General features: G+C 40.6%; 3 protein-coding genes across 7 annotated transcripts; 2 read left to right on the forward strand and 1 right to left on the reverse strand.

The window, feature by feature from the left end:
* The first annotated feature begins 658 nt into the window (after window positions 1-658).
* On the forward strand, window positions 659-8799 carry LOC110068884 (uncharacterized). Of its 2 annotated transcripts, XM_089293899.1 has the most exons (2): window positions 659-969; window positions 5630-8799. In XM_089293899.1, the coding sequence occupies exons 1-2, from the start codon at window positions 960-962 to the stop codon at window positions 8599-8601; spliced, it is 2982 nt and encodes a 993-aa protein (XP_089150025.1). In that variant the 5' UTR covers window positions 659-959; the 3' UTR covers window positions 8602-8799. The 2 variants fall into 2 exon arrangements, with proteins under 2 accessions (XP_089150025.1, XP_020631965.1); XM_020776306.2 differs by lacking the exon at window positions 659-969 and having other exon boundaries at window positions 3313-8799.
* A 543-nt stretch (window positions 8800-9342) lies between these two features.
* Window positions 9343-18456, reverse strand: LOC110068857 (uncharacterized). Of its 4 annotated transcripts, none has more exons than XM_020776280.2 (3): window positions 18206-18456; window positions 11439-14351; window positions 9343-10558 (listed from the first exon to the last, which is right to left on the reverse strand). In XM_020776280.2, the coding sequence occupies exons 1-3, from the start codon at window positions 18454-18456 to the stop codon at window positions 10303-10305; spliced, it is 3420 nt and encodes a 1139-aa protein (XP_020631939.2). In that variant the 3' UTR covers window positions 9343-10302. The 4 variants fall into 4 exon arrangements, with proteins under 4 accessions (XP_020631939.2, XP_020631946.2, XP_020631931.2 ...); XM_020776287.2 differs by having other exon boundaries at window positions 9343-10555; window positions 11439-14354; XM_020776272.2 differs by having other exon boundaries at window positions 11439-14354.
* A 119-nt stretch (window positions 18457-18575) lies between these two features.
* Window positions 18576-25104, forward strand: LOC110052215 (oligoribonuclease, mitochondrial-like). Its single transcript, XM_020758326.2, has 7 exons — window positions 18576-18860; window positions 19510-19516; window positions 19636-19712; window positions 21540-21617; window positions 22351-22571; window positions 23388-23441; window positions 24311-25104. Exons 1-7 carry the CDS (start codon window positions 18720-18722, stop codon window positions 24375-24377), a joined length of 645 nt encoding a protein of 214 aa, XP_020613985.1. The 5' UTR covers window positions 18576-18719; the 3' UTR covers window positions 24378-25104.
* Window positions 25105-27036: the final 1932 nt, after the last annotated feature.

A 27036-nucleotide genomic window follows, 5' to 3' on the forward strand; every position in this document is an offset into this window, starting at 1 on the left:
CGCTTAACGTTCTATAAGAGGAAGTAGAGTGCGCCTAGACTGACCACAGACCCTCTATTTTGCCTTGAGTTCGTCGAGATCGCAAGCTTAGCGAAGTAATAACCCGGCGCGTGGAATACACGCACTAAAACGCAACGGGGTGCAGCTGGGGAAAGACCAAAACACGATCCTGTCCAAACTCATGGAATATAGAAATGACTAACAATAACAGCATTGTTCTTAAAAGACTACAGAAATGGGACAGCTATATTTACATATAAGGTTATATACAGCGAAGGATTACATTCTAAAACATTTAATTTTCCGGTTATTAATTTAAATTTTACGTCTTATATAATAATAATAATAATAATAATAATAATAATAATAATAATAGTAATAATAATAATAATAATAATAATAATAATAATAATAATAAAAACAATCTTTAAAGAGGAAGCGCCCGTCACGTAAATACGTGGTTTTCAGGGAGGTCCTCTATAAAACAAAAAGTATTAAAATCTAAAATAAGAAATAAAAGTATCACAGATCTAAACCTTGAGGGCGCCCTTGAGGGCGAAGGGTCTAATTGTTTTAGTATCACCCAACTAGTCGGACAGAAAAGACAATAATAAAGTTAGCAAATGCAAGTTGAAGAAATATTTATTTGGAAAAAGCGTCACGCTCGATTGCGCCAATTTCGCTACTCGAGGACTATTACTAATAGACCTCTAGTAGCGTAGCCAATTAAAATGCAGGATTTGCATTAGTCCACTAGTTGGGTGATACTAATAGTCATTAGCTCACAGTTTTCCATTGTCATTCCGGTTTTCCAAAAGACCAATCAACTTGCGGTGTAATTAATTAATCAGTGCTAAAGGCATTAGCCTGAAGGGCGAGTACGTGTTTTTCCGTGCAGCTCATCATTGGAAAGGACACAGCAGTATTTTAATCTCTGTCTCGATTGTGACTAAACGATAATGCAGAAAGGTGAGTGTAGAACTTGTATTTTGACTATCGGCTAATTGAGATTAATCGGAGAGCTCGCTTTCAATTCACGCTATGCCATAACCCGGGATAAGAAACAAATAACCTAAGTTTTCAACACTTCAGAAGGTCCGTGTATGATCTGGATCTCTAGAATGTTGTCTAGTAGTTCCCAGTTTGTGTATGATCATGCTAATGGCGAAAAAATAGTTTCGCGGGTTCCACATTTTGATTGCTGCGTTGCTACGCCGAACGTCCCCGCGAAAGTATTGAGAGCGACAGACGTGATTCTCCTAGATATGAAATCCGCTAATCTCATTAGACGCCGGACTTAAGAAGATAAATTTTCTCTCCCAGAAGTTTAGTTCTTTTTCAGCAACGTGTAACTTGCTACGACATTACATGGAATGCTGCGTTATAAACTCAGACTGGAACACGGACTAACCTTTTCACTTTTAGTGCTGGGGTGCTGTTTTATTTTTTTCAAGACGTGCATAGATTTGATTTCGTAACACCCACTTGTAAAGACATTTCCCTTCACACGAACCTTTAAATTTCTCACCGTAATCACACTATAAGTCAAACTGTCTATTCTATATTGAATGACCGTGATGAGATACGAAATAAAGTAGTAATATTAATTGTCTTTTTTCATGGCCGTGGAAGAAATACAAGAGAAAAATTAAAGCTTTTATTTATTTTTCAGCAAGTAGAAGAATATTGAAACACAAATGAGTTCAGAAATGTCGGAATCAGCGCAGATATTAAAGACAACTGAGGAACCGAGTAACAAAAAATACATAAAATAAAATAAAACCTGAAACAATTTTTTTTACGAGGAAACAAACGATACAGCGATCACCTGATCAACTCATGAGGGGGATTTCAAGCTGTTATCACAGACTTTTTTTCACACGTTCATTAGCAAGCTTTGCTCAACTCTTCAGAATGAGACACATCACTAACATTTAAACACTTGCCATCCATTAGCAAACAAGACTTGAATTTTAGCTACGAGAATTAATTTGGTGAAAGTCAGTCCACCATCCTAACCAAACGCAGGAGTAAGCTAGACTACCTGATATGAAATGCTCTATACCACGGAACGTGAACCAACACTGCTTAAAAGACTCGATCAGAGCAAAATTGTTTATCTAAGTATGTCTAAGTAATTATTTCCATAATTGTTATTGAACTTAAACCAGAACTATTATTTACCTATTTTAAAAGTGTTATTAGAATTGTTTCTTTTTTCGTTGTCACTTTATTATTTTTCGCTTGTCAGCTTCATGCTCACAGCCATTTAAACACGAACTCAGATGATATGTCCGGAACTATGTGGCCATATAACACTCACCGACACTTCAACGCATTAATTGCCAGAAGCATTAAAGCAAGCTCTGCCATCGGAAATGACGTCAAGAAACACATCTAATTTGTCACTTTTTCTTGTCACTTCATTATTTGCGCTTGGACTTATATTTATGCACATATTTAACCCATTCCAGAGGCAGACATAATCATTTAAACACAACCCCCCGCATTGAAACTTTACAATAATATAATGATATCTCCCGTGAAGGTTTCATGAACTTTCCATTGATCAACCAACCCCTGAGACTTTGGTAATAAATCAATAAGAAGTGTCTTTCAACTGTCAATTCAGATTATTGACATCACAATTTTAAGAATATTAAAAGGTCTAGTCACTCGGCATTAGTTAATCAGTTCAAAATAACATATAACGTTTCTCCTAAATATCAAGCAAATATCATGATTTATATCTACATTCCACCGCAGTAGCCCGCCAGGTTATGATATCAAGTCTGATTATCACGATATCTACCTTTAATTGACCAAGATTGTTCCGCCATAATTTTCGAGTCATTCAGTTTCATTTGTAATTAATATCTGGCATGGTGAGACGTACGGATCACATTCCAAAGCCGCCGGCGCGTGTACTGCACGCGTCAATTATTTATTCCACGCGTACAGTTGCGCTTAAAAGTTGCGGGAAAAGGCGGAGTTTTAATCACTAGTTTAGTTTTATACGTTTGCAACAGAGAGAAGTTTATCTTTACCTGCTTTCCTAGCATTTAATTAACTCTAATGTTGTGGATCTAAAATTGCGGAGATAGGAAAACAAGTACATAAGTGTCTATTATACAAAGGAAATAAAAATCACCCAGTTAAATTCCGCAGTGTCACCGTTTTTACCTTGGAAAATATTTGTTTTCCAAGTTGTAGTGGTGGCACGATTTCACTCCTTCACTCCACCACTCCACCACTCCACCACTCCTTCACTCCTTCACTTCCCGTTAGACATTCGGAAACCTGAGGGGGGAGGGGGGGGGAGGACTCCCATATGAAAAGGCAAGGGATGCTCGTTGGAAAATTTGAATTGAACTCCTAAGGGAGACTAATGTGGACGTTGCTTGAGCTTCATTAGACCCCTAAAAGATACCATTTAAAACGGAACAGGTTCGATCATCAGACACTGTTCAAGAAAGGATTTCGTGTAGTCGAGAGAGCGGAAATCAAGCCTGAAAACAGAAATTAAATGAGCGCGTTTCTTTTACTTCCTCGAATGCACCCTAAAGGATACTTTGACCGCTAAAAAATGGTGACGTTTCGTCATCAACACCTTAAGTGAGACCAGAATCCTTGATTTGTACCCAAGACGGCGGCTTCCCCGACCTTTTCATATAAGAGTCACCCCCGGGTTTCGAACATCAGCCGTCTAAAGCCGTTTTACAGTCGCTTGCACCGTGTCAAGTTAGTTATTTTCGAAAGGTAGAAGGTATAACGATTTTTTCATTGAAAGGAAATACTTATGCTTCTTCCTTAGCGATTCGACTCAGGGAAAGTCTTCGTGGCTTTTCCTTCACAAACCTACGTTATATTGTGAGTTCGAAAGCAATCGATATAAGCGAATGATTAAAGGCTCCAGACGATTATTTTTTAAACAATACAAGAAACGGAAAGACAAACGCTACCTTTCGGTAAATGGTTTCTTGACAGAAAAAGAAAAACCAATGAAGAAGAAAAGGAAAAATAACCAGAAGTCACTTAAATAATATTTTATTTACGTACCGCAGGCTCAAGTGTTTTGCTCAGTCTATACCTCACTTTTGCCCAGACAAAATGATCTTGCCTTTCTTGACTACAGCACAAGGAAGACATGTACAGATAAATGTACAGTAATAGCCCACGTATAAGAACCTGGGTTTTAAGGACCTGTTAGGCTAAAATTTTAATTTTAAGCCCCCTCCACATAAGAACCTATTAAGGCTAAAATTTTAAGTTAGGTTCTTATCAGTGCAGTTGCTGTAAAAGTGTATAGGTAGAAACTGCTGAATTAAGATCATCTATTTAAAAGTAACTTGACATAACTTTATTTCAAGCTTAAGTACCATGTTGTATGTCGATTGTGTTTGCCATTCAAATAATTCCCGAAGTATTTGCAAGTACTGTACTCTACTACAGTATCAAGGAAAGCTTTCTGACCATCTCCAACTCTGTGAGAATCACAAAATATTAAATGTAAAATATCAAATTATGAATTTGGTATCAACATGAGTTTCTTTGTTATGTTTTGTTAAGGACATATACTGTACCTGCACTGAACTGCCTATAGGCATTGCTCTATGGTACAAATAAATGATTTATACAGTGTACTGTATTATGAGATGATATTTATATTATATATAGTATATTCAGATGAAATTCATATGAAAATATAAGAACCTATTTTAAGAACCTTGGTAGCCTAAATTTGCTTTAAGTACCATTTATATAAGAACCTATTTAGGCTAAATTGAAAAATTCAGGTTCTTATACGTGGGCTATTACTGTAGTGTAAAGCGTGTAGGCAGGCCTGAGTAACAAACAGTTTCTTAACGTTGAACTTTTTCATTTTGCAAATATCACAACACACCTTTGAATGGAAAAAGGCTTTATGTGCTTGTTGGAAAGCTAGACTGCCCTTACATCACAAGCAGTTCCTTATTGAGCAATGCCTCATAACACCCTTTCATAATTTATTTTCCAAGTTCAGTGACTCACAGCCACTTTTTCTAACTCAGTGCGTGATTAATTTGATGCGCGGATATTTCCGGTTCTTTTTGAGCCAATAAGGCAGTCAAGACAGTGTGCAATGACCAGATTATGGCGAAGCATGTCACGTACACAAAAAAAAACCATTGATAAAAAGGGAAGTTCACGGTTATGCAGCCCCAAGTTGTGTGATCGGCGAATCATTAATGGTCTAAACTAAGGTAGGGAAACTTAGCAGCTGGCTTGCAATGAACGAGGTGAGAATTTTAACTGCCACCTTGACCTGATTTCTAATTCGACAGAAACTGGGTGAGAAAATAAATTTTTCTTTTGTTCCAGTTTTTAAAAAGAACTTACCCTGACAACCATTGAACTAATACTGCACGATTACCAGCATAAATTAATACGGATAGGGTTATACACGACAGCTTTTTGTTAACTAACTTTCCCACGATCAGCTTATATTTCTAAAAACAAACAAACAAACAAACAAACGAGGGGGAAATTGTAAGTGGAGGGGATGGCACAAAGAAAGATTAGCCCGACCCTGTCAGTGTTGACAATAGCTAGCCTCTTATAATGAGTTGTCGTGTCGTCTTTTCTACAGGAGCCTTTTCAGTGTTATGCATCCAAACGGTGGTGTTTGCTTTTGTGTTATCGACCTCCGCCTTTGACACGTCCTCGTGGCAACGTTTCTGGTGGTGGTCACCGGGACAAACCTGGCCATCAGGTGAAACCGACGTCCTGAAGAACGCCCATGGTACTTGTAAACTCGGCGATCTGTACTGTTTCCAGCGACTTCCCTCTTGGGCTGAAGAAGATTCAACTGAACTGCTTGCCATCGACTCTGAAGGAACTGTTTATCAGTGGAAGTTTGACTCTAAGAACCCAACTGCCCATGCCGTGTGGCAAGCTCTTCACGATCATCTGGAAACACCTGTTGGAAAAATCGTAAACAGCAAGGCGTGGGATCCTTTGGTTACGGAAGGAACCAAGCCCAAAGCAACTCAAGATTCTTTCATGTATCGGGATCAGAATGGCGTTAAGTCCTTTCTCCTCGATGACGACAACTGTGACTGTTTGTCTACTTTGAGTATGGGTCATGGAATGTGCCTAGCAGGTCACTCTACCAAGTACAGCTCGGTTAATGTATTTGGTGTCGATAAACTGTACGACCCAGGTTGTCATGGACCATCTCCAAGCTATGGGCTTTCCCTTTACTTTCGAACTGTCAAAAAGCTCACAATGGAGGACTTTGGCGGAGGTTGGAGGGCTTTCTGGTGGTGGGAGAAAGACTCAACTTGGCCAGGACATGTCACAGACATCCTTGGAAATCCTTATGGATCTTGCAAAGAGTTTGATGTCCATTGCTTCCAGCGTCTTCCTTCGTGGCTCAAGGAAAATGACACAGAGCTGCTAGCTGTAGATTCGTTGGGAACAGTTTACAAATGGGCGTTCAATCCCAAGAATCCAGTGTCACATGCCACTTGGCTTGCATTTCATGATCATCAAGAATCTCAAAACAAAGATGTCCTCAACTCGAGCCCTTGGAATCCAGTGGCGCTCAATGGAACTGCACCGTCCAAAAATCAAGACTCCTTCATGTATCGTGAACAAAACGGTGTGAAATCGCTGTTACTCGATGACGACAACTGCGACTGTTACTCATCCCTTAATCTTGGTCATGGTATGTGTAACGATGGCCATTCTACTAGCTTCAGTAAAGCAAATGTCTTTGGTGTTGACGCCCTATTTGATAATGGTTGTCATGGTCCAGTGCCAAATATTGGTCTAACGCTTTACTATCGCGCTCGTCGTCCAGATTTACACGATTTTGGTGGAAAATGGAGAGCGTTCTGGTGGTGGAATGCTGGTGTAGAGTGGTCCGCCTGTGAGTCTGAGAAATTAGAAGATGATGTACTAGAACACCCATATGGAACTTGCTCGGGCGGTGATCCCTTTTGCTTTCAGCGACTTCCTGCTTGGCTCGAGGAGGATTCTACTGTGATCTTGGCGAAAGACTCGCAAAAGAACGTCTACCAGTGGCAGTTCAATGATTCTAATCCAACAGCGAGCGCTGCATGGAACGCGTTTCATAGCCACACAGAGACAGCGGCTGGTGCAGTTTTAAACCAGATTCCTTGGAATCCCAAAGTTCTCCAAGGAAAATCATCTGCTGTTGACCAGGATTCATTCACGTATCGAAGTGCAAACAAAGTAAAGTCTGTGCTTCTTGACGATGACAACTGCGACTGCCTTTCAACACTCCAACTTGGAGCAACCGTTTGCAGTAACCAGCTTGATCCAAACGGCCGTGGAGTGGACGTTCTATATGATCCTGTGTGCAATCTTCCTAGCCCTCAAAATGGCCTGGTTATTTACTTCAAAGTTCCGGAACAGCCGTTTACGTTTGAAGGATATGGACACAAATGGTCAGCCTTCTGGTGGTGGCCAAAGGACGGACAGTGGCCAGGAGGCGTAACAGACGTTTTGGAGAAACCTCATGGTACATGCAAGGAAACTGATATTTACTGCTTCGGAAGGCTTCCATCAGGCGCCAAAGAAGACAAAACCAAGCTGTTAGCTATTGACACCGATAGAAACGTCTATATGTGGAAGTTCTCTTCTGGAAACCCAACAGCACATGCAGTCTGGCAAGCCTTACACGATCACAAAGAAACACCTTACAACACGGTAATCAACAACAAAGCGTGGAATCCTAAGGTGTTGAAGGGAACTAAACCAAAAGCCGACCAAGATTCCTTCATGTACCGATCACAAACTGGTGTCAAGTCCCTTCTACTGGATGATGACAATTGCGATTGTTTGTCAACCCTCAGCTTTGGACACGGCATGTGCAACGCTGGATTTTCCACAAGCTATGGTCCTGTAAACAGGTATGGCGTTGATGCCCTCTACGATGATTACTGCAACACACCACGACCTAGTGTTGGCTTGACGTTGTATTACTCCATGTCCGAAGAGGTGGTGCACCACCCCACGTTGTGCACGCACGGCGGAAATTGGCTGGCCTTTTGGTGGTGGACCGCCGGTGCAACCTGGCCCACTGATGAGAAAGATGTGTTAGCTTATCCCTATGGCTACTGCAGCTCGTACAGTGTGTACTGCTTTGGTCGAATTCCATCCTGGGCGAGGGAGGACTCCACGGAAATGCTTGCCATTGACTCCGAAGGAAGCGAGTATCTTTGGAAGTTCGACCCTGACAATGCTGTTGCGCATGCTGCCTGGCTGGCTTTCCATGACCACCAGGTCACTCTCGCCGGGAAAGTCGTCAACAGTCAAGACGGCTGGGATCCAGTGGTCCTGAAAGGAACAAAACCAAAAGCAAAACAAGACTCCTTCATGTATCGAGTGCAGAACGGAGTCAAGTCCATTTTGATGGATGACGACAACTGCGACTGCCTGACCACGCTGAATATTGGCCATGGTATGTGCAATGCGGGGCACAGCACGAGTTACGGTCCTGCAAACCAGTTTGGCGTAGATGCTCTCTATGACTCATACTGCAATGTCCCTCGACCGGAAGTTGGTCTCACCCTTTACTTCCGGGCAAACTAACTTTGAGCAGCTAGGAATGAAACTGGGCAAGAACACTAGTTTAAGCAACACATATATGTTAAAGTTATAAGCTCTTAGAGATATAATGTACGGGTCACCTCGGTAAATAGCTTTCACGGCACTGTAGTTTACAAGTTGCTGTAGACGGTTATATTGTAATCTGATACAGCATCAATTAAACAAAGCTTGCATATATTATATGTTCTGTTCGCTCAATGGTTGTGGTAGGTCTTTCCATGTCCATCACTGATGAAAAAAAACAAACAAACAAACAAACAAGAGAAAAAAAAACCTACTATAAATTGCAGGTGTGGCGGCTCACAGGGCATTCCCATGTTTCTTTGGATTGCAACTCTGGGATGAACAAGAAGTCTTACCGGAATTATATTCTGGGGACATCAAAGCTAGATAGCATTACTGCGTATTTGGGGCCATTTCTGAGGCTCGTACGTACATGGTTACTATCTCAGGTAACATACCTTGCGAAAGCAACTTCTCGCAAACATGATGCAAAATATTAATGTTCCTGAAGCAATTCAAACACAAATTTTTGACGTGCGGCTAAAAACGGGGAAACATTGCAGTGTTTCTGCTGATTTTGCAACAATACCTTCTTTGGCGGTCAGGCCCTTATTCAAACCGAGAAACGACAGTCATTACTAGGACTCTCTTACTAGCTCTCAAATCGTGCTTGTACCAGGTACAAACAAAAACAACAACAACAACAACAACAACAACCAATCCGTTCTCATTATAGTTTTTACTTTTATAGTAAAACTAATTTTTAACAATTTTGAGAATCATAGGACCATCTTTCCAATTAATATGTCTTATTTACAGCATTTATTTGAAGCATTATTTGGCAAATTAGTTTTAAACCTATTATATTGTTTTTATATAATTTTCCGACGTTCTTTTAAATCGATTTATAATTTGGAGTCACGAGGTCGAGTAAGAAATTTACACGCTATAAATAAGAGCTAACACAAGCATTGGGACAAAAACTACACGAAAACTTGACAAAACAAACTAAAATCAGAGTGCCTGAAGAGAATGCGTACCCAAAGCGGTAATCATGTTTACTTAGGTTAATTTCTACCTACCCATGGTAGTGACAAATGGACTTGATTGATAAGCAATGAAACTTCGACGATAAAGGAGATAAGGGGGATTTCTAAAGCATTATCTACTGCATTTCTAAATCTCTATCGAAATAAGGGAAATATGCCATTTCCGAATTACCTTTAGCCTCTTTCTCAAAGCGAGTCTTGGTGTCCACCTTTTATAAGAAAATGAAATTTCATTCACATGCAAATCAAACTCATTTTCATATGAATGGTTCTGCACCAGGCCTCGCTTTAAAAGAGAGGCTAAGGCAACTCGGAAACCCCAGCCTTTTGCTAAATGATCAAACGTTTTCATTGCCTGATCAATTAGCCACCCCAAGTTCAAACATCTTCATCAAAACGTCGGTTGAAGGGACAAGTTTTGGACAACTTTTTTGCGAGAAAAAAGTCTGACCAAATCACAGCATATGCCCAAAGAAACTGATAGTACGCGAGAGTTTTACTTTACAACATCTGATTGTCAGGTTGAATTCAAACCCAATCATCTAAAGCTGGTTGTCGTTGAAGAAGTTGGCTTTAATAGAACATGCCCTTACTGTCACCTGAACCAACATGGCGTCCGTGCACTGTGACGTCACACATGCGTTCCGTTCTCGACATCAATCTCCCCAGTGGCTCTGAGACGATCGTACAGCTCGTCCCAGGCGGACGCGGTCCCCGTCATGTCGGACGAGGTGCTGATCAGACTATTTCTACTTGCTGTGTTGTTGTTCTTTTTAGAAGAAGCACCATTGTTTTTGGAGTGTTCGCTCAACCAGTCGTCGAGGTCGTCAAGAATTTTTATTCCTTTGATGTTCGAGGCTGCTGATCTGTCTCCGTCCTTATCGCTTCTAAACAGAAAGAAAAAATGATAAAAACTCACATGATTAATTTCGTGTTTTGAAAAAAAGATAATGATGATAATGATGATGATGATAATGATAATAATTCACAATAATAATTATTAACTATAATTATTATGCGAGCCCGTAGAGCGAAACAAAATACAAACCAAAAATAGACAATTTTGAGATACAATATATAATTTTCTCTTTTCTATATGTTTGCCTGTCTGGGTATTTCGGAAAAAATACTAATAATAACAAAATTTACAGCCATAACTACTCACTGAAAACGTCTATCCTTTCTTGAACTTTTTTCGGCATTAACTATAACTAATCTGTTTAACTTCTCTTTTAGGGTAGATGTGCCTTTTTCGCGCGTTTTTAATTCACTAAGTGGCGTTGGATAATAGCATCTTTCTTTAAACTGTTATTTTTGAGAGATTTGTTGCACATTCTTTCGCGGCTAAAATAATTGACTATGTTACGTGCAAAAAATTTCAGACGATTTTAATTTCGGACAAAAAAGTGCCCGAAAATAAAACCGTCCGAAACTTTTAATCGTCCGAAATATTTACAGTAACTTTTAAGTAGCGCCAAAGCGTTATTTTCTCATCAGTGCTTTCTAAAACCTTGAGGGTGCAGTAAAAGTATGATTTTCACAGGTGTCGTTTCAGTTTAATTCGTGTTGAGAAGTCGTAAATTTATTCACGCAATGTTCCAACAGTGCCCGAATTTTTGTCCGAAATTTGTCCGAAATGAGATAAAAAGTGTCTCCGAAAATTAAACGTTTTGTAAGTAATGCATGTATGATTTTAAGTAGTACTTTGGCCTTGGTTTATAAACTAGTCTTCATCAAAACCGTGCCCTGATAGCCACGTTCACTTACCGATTGCTCAAACTCTGCGATACGTTCACGTGAGTTTGATTGACAAATGGACTCTGGCACGTGCAACCTGACAAAGCTTCCTGCAACTCGTGCACACGGCGACGATAGCGGTCTTCGAGCTTTTGATAAGCGTTCGCCACTTTCCTTTGTTCCTCGTACTTTTGTCTCAGTTCCCGTTTCTCCGCTTCGTGCTTCGAGATCAAGTCCTTGTTCTCGTTTTTCAATTTCTCGATCAAATTCAAATAGTATTCTTCCATGTCCTGCCGTACAATCCCTCTCGGCTCGTTCTCGCGAATCGATGTTTGTTTGGGTGCATGCAAAACCTTCTCCGACCCTAAACGAATAGGCTCGGTTTCGACGATAATTTTCTCCTGTGATGTTGTGTTGCCCGAAGTTTCAGTCGAATGTATCTCGGGGCTGGTGTCAGGGGGGTACAAATTCCATAACGCGAGCCTAGTTTCATACATCTCTCTTGCTGATTGTGATCGGGAAAGTGGAGAGGGCTCCGCAAGATTGTCTCTACTAAGGGTAGCTCTGGATGTTTGCTCAAGAGCTGGACTAACAGGAGAGACCTGGGCCACGGGAACAGCTTTGGAGATGGTGTATGGTTTAGGGTAGTTATAAGCTTGACTTGAAACCGCTACATTCCATGTTCGAGCATCTGACTTGTGGAAATGCAAGTTTGACGGCTTAGTGCTAACCGGTTCAACTGGTTGACTTGGCTTGTCAGGAGATGCAACGGCAATTCTGGTTAATCCATCGCCTTTCGCAATTTCATCCGACCTCGCTGTCTTACGCTCTCGGTTATGATCGGAATCCGGCCGAACTTGAACGACGCCTTGCGAGCGTACGACCTGTATTGTATCTTCATCACGCTGGAAAACCTCATCCAGTGCGTCTTCATCTTGCATCTCAGTTCTCTTGGCCCTTTCTGCATGAAAATCGTACTCTTTATGCTGTTTAGTTCGCAGATTGCCTGCTGATTGCCGAGAATCTTGGTTCACTAACTCAGCATTGTCCCTCTGTCCGCTGTCTAGGCCGTCTAGTCCCTTTTCGGAAGCCATGTTGAGACCATAACCTGCATGGCTTACGATAACTGTCTCTTCTTTCACCAACTGACGTTCTGGCGTTGCCACCGCCTTCACGCTTACAATCCCGATCGCCGTGTGTCGCTTCGGTTTATTCTCGGCCTTTTCCTCGGATACGCGATCGATTTGCTGTCGAAACCCGACAACACCAATTGTGCGATGCCGTTTAGCTTTCACAGGGAGTCGTTCTCGCATTTCAGAGTTAACAGAAGTTGTGCTGCCCTTTTCAGTGACCTCAATAACCTTGATAGGTGCTCTATCGACCGGCTTCAGATCTGTCACCTCATATTGAGCAACGACTGGCTTACGGTTGTCTCTGTTAACAACTCCAAACTGTGGCGGCGCCCCATCCCACTTTCTATCCCATGAATTCTCGCGAGGTGACATCGGTGGGCTTTGCGCGTTCCTTGCCTTACACTCGTTCGGTGGACGCTTAAGGTAGATCTGCGCATGTGCAGTTGCCATGGCACTTTTGGCCTGCTTGGCAATCTCGTTCTCGTGTATCTTGATAAGTTCTTGAAGACTTAATCGATGGGATGCCAGCATGTCTGCGTTTAGAGCACCATCAATGCTACTCCATTGCTGGTGGGCAGTGACGATGTAACTCTTATCAGAAGTTTTTAGCAGACCGTCCGCTTCGTTTCTGCTTATTTTCGATTCCACGTTCGTTTCGATAACAGCCATGTCTTCCTCAATGCTCTGAGGATAAGGCGGTTTAGGAGGCGCCTCATCGAACGAATGCTCTTTTTCAACCCTAAGAACCCGATCTTTGGGAGAGTGGACGTAGGCAAACTTTGGCCAGGTCTGTGCCTTAACTTTCCTCCGATCTCTCTCATCCATTTGATACTGCAGTTCCTCAAAAGACTCAGAGAAAAACTCGCCACTGAAACGTTTAGCTAAATCTTTCACCGAAGGACTAAGTTGCTTATCTTCTTGTTCGTGCGTAACTGAGACTTGCGTGACATTTGGGAATACCTGTGTAACGCTATCGGAGGAATGCGTGACGCCGTGACTATATGATCGAGCTGGAACAGATGTCGTGATATGCTGACTGGACGAATAAGGCGTTGCTTGGGCGTACACACGAGGATTGTGAGACCGATGAGGTTGGGCGTTGACGCGAATTCTATGACCTGAGAAATGATCGGCAGGTACCGCGGAAATAAAAGTCGCATTTGTAGGTGAAACGTGTTCGGAAATCTTGGGAGAGTTTTTCAGAAAAACTGCTTTATGCGTTGTTTGGCGTTGATGGTCCCTATGTCCGTGGAATTTCTCCGGGGAATTGGAACCTAAAGACCCAGATCCCCACTGTCCTCTAACAGCGTGATGACTCAGCGAGTTGGTGGACTGTTGCCAAGAAGCGCTGGAAGAGCTCAAACTTGATTGGCTGTAACGCCTTAGCACGAGCGACCCGTAAGGAGATCTTTCAGTCATATCATAAGCAGAATAGACTCCATGGTGATCTCTTTCTCCTTCGTCAGCAGATGACCCTACTTGTGAGCTATAACTCGAGGATAAAGATCTCGATGACTCAAACTGTCTGTTCCTTCGGTCTCTAAAGCGAGCACTCTTAAGTCCAGACCTTGATGAATGCCCTTCATAAGGTGCACTGCCGTAATCATGTCCATGATTAAAAGAGCTGTTCTGTTTGCTACGATCCAGTGAAATTTCGTGAATGCTCTGGGGTCTCTCTTTAGATTTTCTCTCCGTGGTTTGAGCTCCGTACCAGCTCTGTGGGCGGACATGTTTCCTGATGTCCTCGGGGTTTGAGTAAAACTGATGATCACTCCCTCTGTTGTTGTAGAATGGAGCTTCCCTCACAGACCTGCTGCACAAGAAAAGGTAGTGATCATTACTAATCCCGTGGTGGAAAGGGCAGAGGGAGTTCCAAAATAAGACTATACAGTGGAGGGGAAGGGGAGGAGAGGGCAACTTCCGTACCTCTTAGGCCATCCACATAAAGGATTTCAATTCCCATCACAGGGGAGCCTATATATACATGTATCTGAGATTTTATATTGGCGGAGCTCCGGCGGCCCGAAGGGCTGCCAAGCGGAGCCCCATACTCATATAGGAAAGAAAAGGAAACCCATGAGTTGATTTTCTCATGGTTATCATGGCTAGCGGTATTGCTCGTGGGCGCGTACGCACGACGGTGGCGACTACGACGACGACGGAGTCGCGCAACATGGCGGCCATGCTCCAAATAATAGGTTGACAGAGACATGCAGCCTTGGTTTACAGTGTACTTCTTTGATATTGGACATCCATGTTATCATCAATTGGCACCTGCCAAAACAAGGTATCCGCTGACCAGTATCACGTGACCATATCGCGGGCTCAAGTTTACAGGTCATCGAGGTCACGTGAAAACAGGGCAGGATTGTTCGGAAGCCAGTTAACGCTAACCCAGGATTAAAAGTTAATCGAATTATAACTTTTTCTTCTATACAAATGTTCTTTTTTCTGCTTTGTTTTGTGTATATGATGATTATTAAAACTCAAAACAGAAGGCCAAACAATATACAGAAAACCTCACTGCAAAGTTACATGAAATCAAAATTCTACATTTGTCTGGGTTAGCTTAATTGGGCTCTGAACAACTCGGCCCAGGAGCTACGCTTTTAGGCTGGCCTAAATCTATATATTATCTCATTGTGTAGTTCCAGAAAATATCCATACCTTTCCCTCCAAAGGAATTTTTTCTAAGACCCTCTATCCCTCTGAAAATTCCAATTAAGCTTCACACATTTCTTTTTATTGTTTGGTCTTACAGAACCCCTACCCACCAGGAAACCCCTATCCCTTCTGTGGGGGGAGTATGGATATTTTCTGGAACTGCACATGACAACCTCCTGTTTCTCAATTTCACCCACCTTCCACCAAAGATCCCATTTTGGTGTTCAGAACTTGAATATTTCTATTTACAGTTTTCATTTAAAAACACAGCTTTCATGTTACAAAAGCCTGCCCCAACAGGTCACCCATAACTCCAAACTTAAACAGTTAGCTCGCTCCGTGTAAATGTTTATTTCCCTGTGTACTGTTCTGGTCCCAGTTGTTCAAAGGGTGGATAACACTATCCACCAGATAACTCACTACCCAGTGGATAAGTGTTGACAAAACAAACCACGCTATCCACTGGATAGTGATTTAACAACTGGGGCCAGAAAAAGTGGATGCTACTGTATTTACACTGTGACTACTCCAACAAAGGCCAATAAAAATTCAACAATATTCTGTGCAAATTGAAAAAAAAATTTAGATTTTCCACAAGTTATTGATACAAGCAATCTGTACCCTACAGAAACAATGAAGGCGACCAATTTTTGTTTCAACATGTGAATGCTACTGGTCAATTTTCAAACTAATTGTGTGGGTGGCCTTGGTTACACTGCAATATGATTCGCTGTTAATACTCATTGCTCCTGGCCATGGTATCAATAGCATTTACAAAAAAGTATCTGTAATTTTAATATGGTCAAAACCTCCATACTAGTGATTTTAACACTAATATTTCTGGAATAAATTAACAACTATGAAGCTGGCCTCCATAATTGATTTTTCATTCTAGATACAGTGAAACCTGTATTAAGCAGACACCCTTGGGAACCTGACTAGTGTCCAAGTAATACAGGGTGTCCGCTCAAAACAGGTTCTAATATGTTGTGCAATAATAGTTAATTATTAATGCTTTTGTAACACAGTGTAGGATCAAAGACTAGCATAGCACAATGTCTAGTCAGTCATTGAATGCATCAATCTGAAATAATCACTTAGCTCTAGAACGACATCACTGAACAATGTTAAAGGAGTCTCAGCTGAACCTTCAGAAGTAAAAAGCCCTTGAAGTGTCCGCTTATTGCAGGTTTTGTGCAACAAAATGGCTTAATATCGGTGTCTGCATCCGCTTAACAGAGGTGCCTGCTAAATGCCGGTTTATTTTATGGTAAATGTAGGAAGAAAATTTTGGGACTTCAGCTGGTGTGCACTTAATAGAGGGTGTCTGCTTAATATGGGCTCCACGTGATACAGGTTTCACTGTATGTGCTCACTGATCATGCCAAAGGTCAAAATAATTCACTGAATAAGCAAAGACATTTTTTGAGAGACATGTTCAAAGAAGACAAGTTCAAGCAGAAAATCAGCAATCCTCATATGAGTTGTATATCAATAATTATGATTTGAGAAAACAAAGCTTTTGGAACATGAGTGAATGCGACGTTGAGCCCAAGTCATCGCACTACTAATCAATGGCTATCTTATTCTCTTGTTCAGTTCAGATTACAACTGTTATTCTTTTTTTGGTTGTACCTTGGATCATGGTAAAACATAGCACTGCCTTCTGTTTTTGTATTACATTCTCTGCTCATTCCACATGTCTTGTTCAACCAACGATCCACAGAAACATGTTTTGACATAATTAGTATATTGCTTTGTATTGTCTTCTTGTCACACAATGGGATAACAGCCTTGCTCAAACTTGCCCACACTTTGCCTGACTACAAGTACTGTTATCAAAGTCAAGGCTAATTAGTAGTATTGATTTTATAGATGAGCCCTAACCCCAACCTCATCACAAACACTACCCCACCCACACTTTATAGTGTTATCAGTATCAACAGATCAGGTAACAGAAATGTAGCTGATGTTTACTGGATTTGATTCCAATGAAAGACTCATGTTTTTGAGCAGATTCAGAGAGATTTCTACAAGTTTTGGGGTGACCTGAACTACATTCAATAATTTGAATAAAAAATAACTCAACTGAGATGTGAAATACAATTAGAATTGCCTAATGCAATAAGCATACATGAAAAGGCCGATTGAAACTGTTAATACAATTTCATCAGAAATGAAATCAAAGATCTTGTAAATATCGGACTGTACATAAACCGATTGTTTCACAGATTTTTAACACTGGATTATGACTGAATTGAAATAAATTCCTTGCATTTACCAGTAAACGAATATGTCTCGGTCCTTAAAAAATTAGTAATCAGGAAATTAATGAATGTTAAGCTTAAATTCTGCCTTGGAAATCATTGTTCAGTAGATTGTTTGAACGTGCCGTGCATGATAAGTTCAGACAAGGTGTATACAATATCAAAAGTGAGTAATCAATAGGGCATTGTCTAACAAAGGAAGTGACTGATAACCATTGGTATGAATGGTGAGTGTTGACGCCACATTAAGTGTGTATTAATAATAATATTAGTCGGGGTCGGCACTGTTGCTTATATTCGATCTGTATCGCTGGCATGGGAAATACAGTCAGCCAACAGACTTTATCAGTTAAAACGGTGAAATGAAAACAAGATTTAAGGAAAAAAATTGTCAGTTTGTTTTTACAATAAATATGTTCACGAGAAGACGACGATCTATAAGTAGCTTACCACGCACAGTGTATTTAAGACGTTTAAGCTTCATATCATTTTTCACAGGTCGAAAATAAATTCTAATAAAGTAAGTCGGCACTGATACTGCTGGGCGGGTTGATCGACAGCATATTTTTAGGAATGATATTTTAGCGATTGAAAGCGAAAGCTTTTAGTGGGAAGTAAATCTTTGTGGGTAATCAACTGGAGTGCTTATCAGCTGTGTTGATGTCAACACACATCATGGGGCAATAATGGACACGATTTGTCTGTAAAACATTAATCATGCAGCTAAACTTACTCGTTTTCGCGACGATCCCTGCGATTTCCTTTCTCCATATTAATCTTCTGGCCGAAGTCACGATGCCGTTCCTGTCTGCGGCTTGGGCCAGAAGAATCATGGTAATTTAACCGCTGTTTTCCGCGCGATCTCTTGTTCACGGATCGTTCCAAACGCGCTGCGAGTCTCGACGAGGCCTCTCTCTCGCTTGAATGAAGATGCTCTTTGGACGACGAAGAACTTGGTCTCTGCGCAGCTGCTTCAAGTGACATTTAAATTATGTTGTAAAGGATAAGTACTCGGCATCTGTAGGACGCCAGCAATGTGGAAAACAATAGTTTATCGGCTTCAATATTGAAGTCTCAGTTGTGGTTTGGGATTTTTTCACTTGTGAAAACATTCTTAGCATTCTTTCACAGCTTAGCAGCCTGGTGATTTTTGGTCTCGGCCGAAGGGACTGAAGCTAGACTTGGTCTTAGGCTTTCTGGGTATTTTAGAGAGACAAGTAACGCCTGGAGATAATTACTACTTCTGCATGAATTTCCCGCTGTTAATCTCGCTCGCTTTCCGTCGGCGATTTTTAGCGAAAAATAATAACTTCATCAGGAATTTGTCCCATAAAATATCTACTAATGTGAACATGGCAAGCCGGAGACTGATTTGGGTTGATTTAGAGGTGAGTAGACTCCGTTTTAAAGATTTTTTGTTTTCCACCTTTTCCACCACAAAACGAAAATTTTCGCGAAACCAAAAGGGGTGTCTGGGGAAGTGGGTTTGATTTGTTACACTGCTGCTACTTTTGTCAAAACTGCGATAAAATTTTCCAAAATCACATAGACTATAAAGTTGGTGGTGTCAATCCAGAGACGGAGAATTTATTGAAAAAAATTCACACATGGAGGGACAGTCCATTTTTTATATGCACCCGTCCCCTCCCCATGCAGAGACAGATTCCAACACCCTACTTTTTGGTGTTAGCACCTTCGAACTTTGCACCCGAGGTTTTAAAATGTTGTTAGTTTCTTAATCGCTGACAGGCCCTTATCCAGATGTAGCCTAAGGGGGAGGAGGGTTGGGGGAGAGGGGAATGGATAGATAATGGCATGTCCCAGTCAATTTTCCAACACAATAAGTCTTATAAATTATGTACATGTACCAGGTACTGGAAATGTTGAAGATTCTTTTAATGTGAAATGCCACTGATTTTTACTTCAGTTGATTTCTACTGTGTGACAAACTATTAAATTTTTGTTAATTTTTAATTTTTCATATCTTTTTCTTCTTTATTCATTATTACTCACTTGTTGGTGTGGTGACAACTAAAGATGACAGGTAAATTTGTTTCCCTGTTTTCCCTGTTTTCCAATTTACATTCCTGTGTATTTAATTTATAAATGTAAGTCTTAGATTGGATGTACATGACCATCATATCTTGGACCTCTTCCCTGTAGGTCTGAATATTGAGACATGTCACATTATAGAAATGGCATGCCTTATCACAGATGAGAACCTCAACATTGTTGCAGAGGTTGGTATAGATAATTAAGTTATTAAGCCAGTATTGGATTTAATGTTTTATCCTAAAAGGAATATTACTGGGCAGATAATAGAGTCTCTGAAACACCTATAATAAGCACCACTTACTGTTAAAATACATGGAAATTGTCTTTAAAAAAGCTGACTTTCCACTCCTTGTAGTTAAAGCATGTGTTTCCTTATTGATTGCCTAAACACGACATTGCTCTGCTCTTGCTCAATAGTGATATTTCCCCCATTTACATTGTACTAGAGAAATCCGAAATTTATCCTATAAATTCTAGACTGATGAGGTCAAAATAACAGACATTCAGGTTTTTAGCCAGAGGGGCATCTATATTCCACAGATCCCAACTTTGAATAGAAAAGTAACTTACATAACCAGCTGGAGTGAGAGTTATTTTCAGCAGATTTGGAAATTTTCAAATCAATCTGGGCTCATATCTGTAGAAGTGCACCTCACATGTTTACTAAAGTTGGCTCCACCCACCTAGAGGGGTGATATGTTAGGTCCCATAGAACATATGATTATCTGACCCTACTTTACATACCCTGGCTTGCAGCCTTCCTGCAGAGGTCCATGTAACTTGTCTGGCTGGTTTGTTGTTGGTGGGTAATGAATAATGATTGTGTTATTGGTCAATTTATATCTCTGATTTCAATTCCTTCAAACCAGTTTATTTTTATCATTGAAGCATTCTAAATTATTTTGGTCATAAGGGGAAAGAGAAGTCTGTCAGACCAATAACTTACCAGGCCATTTGATAAACATGGGGAAATTTGCAATGATTGCTTGCATGGGATAGGGTAGGGCTAGGGACTAATGGAAGCTAATTTTAAAAAAAAAAATGAAGCAGAAGGGGGGAAAATGAAAAAACTCTGTCTTGATTTCTTTTTGCATGTGATTCTTTTAAGAATCCCCCAAAAAGTAACCTGCAAACTCTAGAGATTTCTTGCCTTTGTTTTATGCCGCCGAAAAATACAGTATTTTTTGGCGGTGTGAAGCAAAAGCCGGAAAACCATCTGTGTTTGCAGGCTACCCAAAAAATGAAAAAAAAGAAAAAAAAAAAGAAAAGAAAAACATGTTTGAAAAATTTAAAGCAGAGGTAAAAAATTGTGCCACAACAAATGTTTACATACAAGTAACCACTAATCCCAGGCTCTACTATCTGACTGTAGTTCTGTGACATGAGATAGGACTTTTGTTGGTTTTAATCTTAACATCTCCTGACTGAGGGAAATATTGATTCTGTGACAGGAGAAATTAATTTTGTTTACTGCAGTAGTGAAAGTACATACTTAGACAGTACATGTATGTACTTTTAGGCAGGGCTATATCTCAGATGAAAATTCTTAATGAGGCAATTATTTTAAAAAAACAGTTGAGACTTGTTTCATCTTTATTTTTGTTAACTTTATTTTTCCATACATAAAGTAGTCTCTTTCAGGAACCAGAAAGTTAACCCTTTACTCCCTAGTCTAGGAGTGCCAATTAGTACACATCATAATTTTGTGAATTTTTCAGAGATTTCTATGAATTTTTGTCACAAAAATTGTGTTGTAAAGACCTACATGTAATCATTGAAGTCAAAAATTTGCTACCCAAAAAGGTGAGCAAAAACATGCAATAAACATTTGTGTCGGATGTCATAACCATTTCTCTTTAATAACTATGCCAGAGATAAATATTAAATGAATTATGTAAAATTTGAACTGCTCAAGGAAAGTACCTTGGTTTGCCTGTGCTGTTACTAAATATGGCCCTCAGCTTTAGGTGTAAACTGGCTCAAGCGACATACTTTTTTATCTTAAAATTTAGGGTCCTGACTTAGTGATTCATCAACCTGACAGAGCATTGGAGGTCATGGATGACTGGTGTACCAAACATCATGGGGAGGTAAGTGCTTCAGTAGTGTAGTGTATGGTGTTACCTGTCACATCATCGCTCACAATCTTATTGGTATTTAAGTCAAGGTACTTAAAACAAGAGATGCAGTGTGGAGACACAGTGGCCTTATGGTTAGTACGCTCGACTCCTGATCGAGTGGTCTGGGTTCAAGCCTGGACTGGGGACTTTGTGTTTTTTTCTTAGGCAAGACACTTTACTCTCACAGGGCCTCTCTTCACCCAGGTGTACAAATGGGGCCTGGTGAATTTAATGCTGGGGGTAACTCTGTGGTGGACTAGCATCCCATCCAGGGTGGAGTAGAAATATTCCTACTCGCTTCTAGACTGTTCACAGCCCTCTATTTTCTCGTATTTTTATTTGATCATACTCACAGATAGAATCGTGAGAGAACTGGACGCCAGCGCAAAACGGAAGACTTGACTGGGTAGGGAGTGGGGACAAAGAAAAATCTTGCTCACTTTGCTCGCAAACCCCATCCCCCACCCCCCACCCCCACGTGCTTCATGCTTGCGGGGCTCGCTTTTTCTTTCACGTGCATAAATCATTGTGTAGAGAGGCTGTGAACAGTCTAACTCACTTCATGCTACAGAAACCAGGGAAAGCTCTAGCCTCAGATGGGCCAGTTGGCTCATATGCAGACTTTACCTTTACTCTTATACTTAAACAAGGCTAGCCTATTTTTGAAAATGACATTAATGAGAACTATTCATCCGATACCAAGTCAGGTTTAACAGCTGCAGTGAGAGCTTCTAAAATCAGCCTGTCACAAGCGGAACAGACATTCCTGGATTTTGTAAAAGAGCACACCCCTGCCAAACAGTGCCCACTGGCTGGAAACAGTGTCCATGCAGACAAAAAGTTTTTGGACAAGTACATGCCACAGTTCATGGATCACCTTCATTACCGAATTGTGGATGTTAGCACTATCAAGGAGCTCTGCAGGTTAGATATAGAGATCCAGCCAGTGTAAAATGCAGACTGCAGACCTGGGGACAAATTGCAGACTAAGGCTAAAATGCAGACTGCAGACTTAAGGTAAAATGCAGACTGCAGACTTTCTAACTGAATCATGTTACCATTTCTGTCATAGCGGGCTAACCGTAAACAGGCTAACTGGAGCATTACTCAGGCTAGCCTGAGTGATATAAGTTTTAGGCTAACCAGAGTTCAGGGTCAACTTTCACTCTGATGAGCCTGAATAACCCTGTTTACTTAAAAAGTCTGTAGTCTGCAGTCTACAGTCTGCATTTTACCTTTAATCTGCATTTTACCTGGTCTGTGGTTTGCAGTCTACAGTCTGCATGTTACACTGTCAGACCATATAGTCTGATAGAGATCATTTTCACCCACAAGTTTACCACGAAGTGTTGAAGTTGGCAACTACATTGTTGGAGTAGGCAGCTGATTGTGACATCTTTTTCTAAAGGAATTACAATAGACAAAAAGCCCTGCAGAGAAGCAAGTCAAGATCACAATGTAGATGGTCACAGTGATTTTTGCTGGATTGACTGGCTACTTCTGACAGTCCTGCAGACTTCAGATAAATCTCTACTTAATTCAACTATACAAAACTGCGTCTAAGTCAGTTAGTGAACTTGCAAAATTGAAAGACTTTGACAGTGTACCGAAGCCATGTGTATAAGATTTTTTTGCCTGGATATTCTACATTGTCACGAGAACTGTCTATTTTCCGGGGCAAGTTAACCTGACTTTACATTTTCACTCATTTACTTTTCTTTATTTTTCTGTATTATTTAGGAGATGGTACCCTAAAACATATCAACAAGTTCCAAGAAAAAAGGGCCAGCACAGGTACATGTATATAACATGTCATATACAGGGTACGAAATGAAAATTGCCGTCGACTCCCTGTAATTTGGACCCCCTACTCCAGCCAAAAATGCAAACACGTCCCCTTGGGTTTTTGATGATTTTTTTTTGGTTTGCTCTTGAGAGAAGAGTACCTGAACTTTTACATTAATGGCCTGCATTTTAAGGGACAGTGCCCCAATTTTGAGTCACGAGGTTTTGCTTGTCGCGATTTGCGCTAAAACGCACGGTTTCAGACAAGTATTTCCTCAACAAAGTACGTCTTCTGAAAGGAAAAACTGTGAGAGCCAGTGATTGAACACCTTTTTAATTATTACTTTCAACAGTCTTAAAGGCCCCGTCCACACCGCGTCGAAGGAATTTGAAAACGCCGCTTTAATTATTGCTACGTTTAGGCCTACCGTCCACGCAAATCCGTCACGAAAATGAAGCTTTTCGACAACGCTCTTCAAAACTCAGTGGAAGAATTTGAAAACACCGGCTTTTCATTTTCGTGTGGAAGGAGAACATTTTCAAAGTGGAGCTTTTCGAAAACGTAGGATTTCCTTGACCGAGTGTTGCGGTGAATGTTTGTGTTTTCAAATTCCTCCGGCGTAGTGTGGACGGGGCCTAAAAGCGATGAAGCGGTGAAAGCAACTTCTTATTCCATGCCAGGAACATAAAGAATGCATAAATTTGAGCTATTTTTAGTTTGTTTTCCTCTCAATTTAGCATTCACCTGGCCTAAATTTGTCCAACTGAAGCTTAGAAGGTGCTGATCAAAAACATCAGCCGCTTGAATTGTCTCAGTTTTTAGTATTTTTTAAAACGTTGACCAAATATATAAAAGATATAATTGTTTCCTTTGGCAGAGCCCTTGAGGATATTAAGGAGAGCATCACTGAACTTCGATTTTACAAACGGACAATTTTCAAATAACCTGATGAACATCTGATTGAATGTGGTAGGCAATGGAGAAAGAACTTTCAGGTGGATCCAAGCTTCTGAAACCAAGTGTGGACAGGAATGCTGAAAGGGACGTCGAGGACGACGCCTAGTCAAACATGAATTTATATTTAACCAGCGAAATTCGCAGTTGCCCAGATCTGTTCAGGACGCCAATGGCTCTACAAACATGCCTCAGGCTAAATATGCAATGACAGCATCCAACTCCAAATGGAAAGACGAAAAATTAGCCGCAGTCCTTCGCGATCCTTAGACTACGCAGAACTTAGTCATTTCACGTTGTTTTGCTGAGAACGGCTAAGAAATGTAGTAGCAGTACATATGGGTTATTGACCAAGTGTGAGGTCAAGATGGCTGGATATTGGCCAAGTTCTTTTTTTTTGCGAGTTTATGGACCGAGACGGAGTCGAGGTCCATAAACTCGCAAAAAAAGAACGAGGCCAATATCCAGCCATCTTGACCGAACAAGCTTGGTCAATAAAGGATTTATTACATGGCTTTCGGGGAAATTTTTCTTGCGAGACACGGCGGGTAGTCCCGAGCGGGCAAGATAGCCCCATCTTGCCCGCTCGGGTAGCCAACCACAGCGCAGGATTTGACTCATCTTGCCCGCTCGCGGAGCTTGCCATATAATAAAGATTTACTGTATAACGCACCTGCACAGCAATTGTTCTGCTCATTAAACCTTTTGTTTAGTGGCGTTCTCGTTGCCGTGGTTTGCTAAAGCTCCCTACTTTTCCTTACAGCACAATCATTTTTACTCCCTGCAAATCAGTGGTCAAAATCCTTTTGAGATAATTGGGGTGGGGGGACGGGAGAGTGTTTTGGGAATCTTGAATCCAGAACTAGAAACCAGAATGGGAACTGAAATTGAGAACGAATTTGTTCTTCTCTCATTGACCCTGGCCTGAGAGGTTTTCTTTCCTCTAAAACCCGTGTATTGCTCATTCTACCTTAGAAAGTATTTCACTCATTTCTCATCACCAGATGAGATCACCAAATAGAGCAAAATTTGATATAACCAGTGCTAGAAACACCAGAAATAAAGACCATGTCAGTTTACCTATGTGTAGAACGTCAGCAGCGCAACGTGGCTTCCATTATAAGGCACTTAAAGTTTCGAATAATCTTTCTGTTACAACTAGGAACCCGCACTCAGTTTCGCTTTTCAAGAAGAGTGCGAGAAGTGATTTGTGGTGAGTAAGATGCATGCAGAGTTAAGTAGGATGTAGTGATAATTTAATAGGTTTATTTATTTAATGTTTTATAAGTCATCAGAAGCATGCTTCTGAAGTCATTCAATCACGTGTTTTTAATCTGAACTTAATTAGACAGTTTGAACTTATTCTATTTCCTTTTTACTCGATGTAAATTAATTCTGAAAAACCCATTTGGGAGAATCAATGTATTGTAATTTAAATTTAAATTTAGAAGTGACCACTTGCCTTGGCAGTTGTGAGCCATAGTGGATTTGAACCTACGACCTCTGTAATCCTTCATGGCCCAGTTGGCAAAAGAAAATGTTTAACTGATACTAGAACTAATTGGCACAGGATTTACATTACAGGATCTGAAGAGATACTGGTTCAAAAAACTCCGTTCTTTCTCATCACATGTAGCTGTTCGAGTCTAGAATTGATGGGTACAAATTGTGCAAAAAATAGTGTACCCTTTCTTGGAGAGTGGTATATAGGGAGAACTATGACACTGCTCAAGATTAAACCAATGGAAAGTCCTCCGTCTTGAAATGAGATTTGACTACTGAGAGGAAACAATTAAAATTGCGTTTAATTCTGTTCGTAAAACACGACTTGCTCTAGGTATGATCCTTGCAGTCCCCTTTTGCGAGTTAAAATGTACTCATTTTCATGTAAACATGGCATGTTCTTTCCCAGTCTTGGCGCTCACCAACCTCGAGCAGTCTAAAGAAAAAGCGAAAGTGATCGTAGCGTTTTGATGGGCATGGTGGACACCTCTTCATTCTATATTGGGAAATATTATACCACAAAGTTTCGGAAAGTAATTATTTACACTTCAGTTTCAAGGGGATTGAACTGAGCGGAGGAAGTGCCGAGATACCAAGCCTCTCGACGCGAGACACAGCAAGGGGATAGGCCCTTTGCAGCTAAGCCATCACATGACCTATTTTTCATAAAAAAATGGGCTATTACCAAACGAATGCCAGAAATGGAAAAAGCATGTCGAAAATATCAAAATGGCCAAGTTTGAGGCCCCCATCATTAAAGAATGAGATTTTATGACAATTTGAATTTTTAAAGGAATAAGAAGATTTGTATGGAAAGAGTTGTTGGAGAGCAAAGTCTTGCTCTCCAGCAACATTTTCCATACAAATCCTCTAAATTTTCCGAAAATTCCAACGGTCGTATAAACTTACTCTTTAATGCCAGGGGCCTCAAACTTGGCCATTTTGGTATTTTCGATGCACTCTTTCCATTTCTGGCATTCTTCAAGTTATAGCCCATAATATAAAAATTTCTAGGAAAAATTTGGTCACGTGACCCCAGCTGCGAAGGGCCTATTGTGCAGCAAACAGCGAATCAGAGAGAATGATCAAAAACTGATCAAGGCAGAATTTGCATGGAACTGAAAAACAAAATGAATAAAACTTCCG

Source organism: Orbicella faveolata, unplaced genomic scaffold, assembly GCF_042242905.1.
Source record: "Orbicella faveolata isolate gen_17 unplaced genomic scaffold, um_ofav_v1 contig_25, whole genome shotgun sequence".
Taxonomy (NCBI): domain Eukaryota; kingdom Metazoa; phylum Cnidaria; class Anthozoa; order Scleractinia; family Merulinidae; genus Orbicella; species Orbicella faveolata.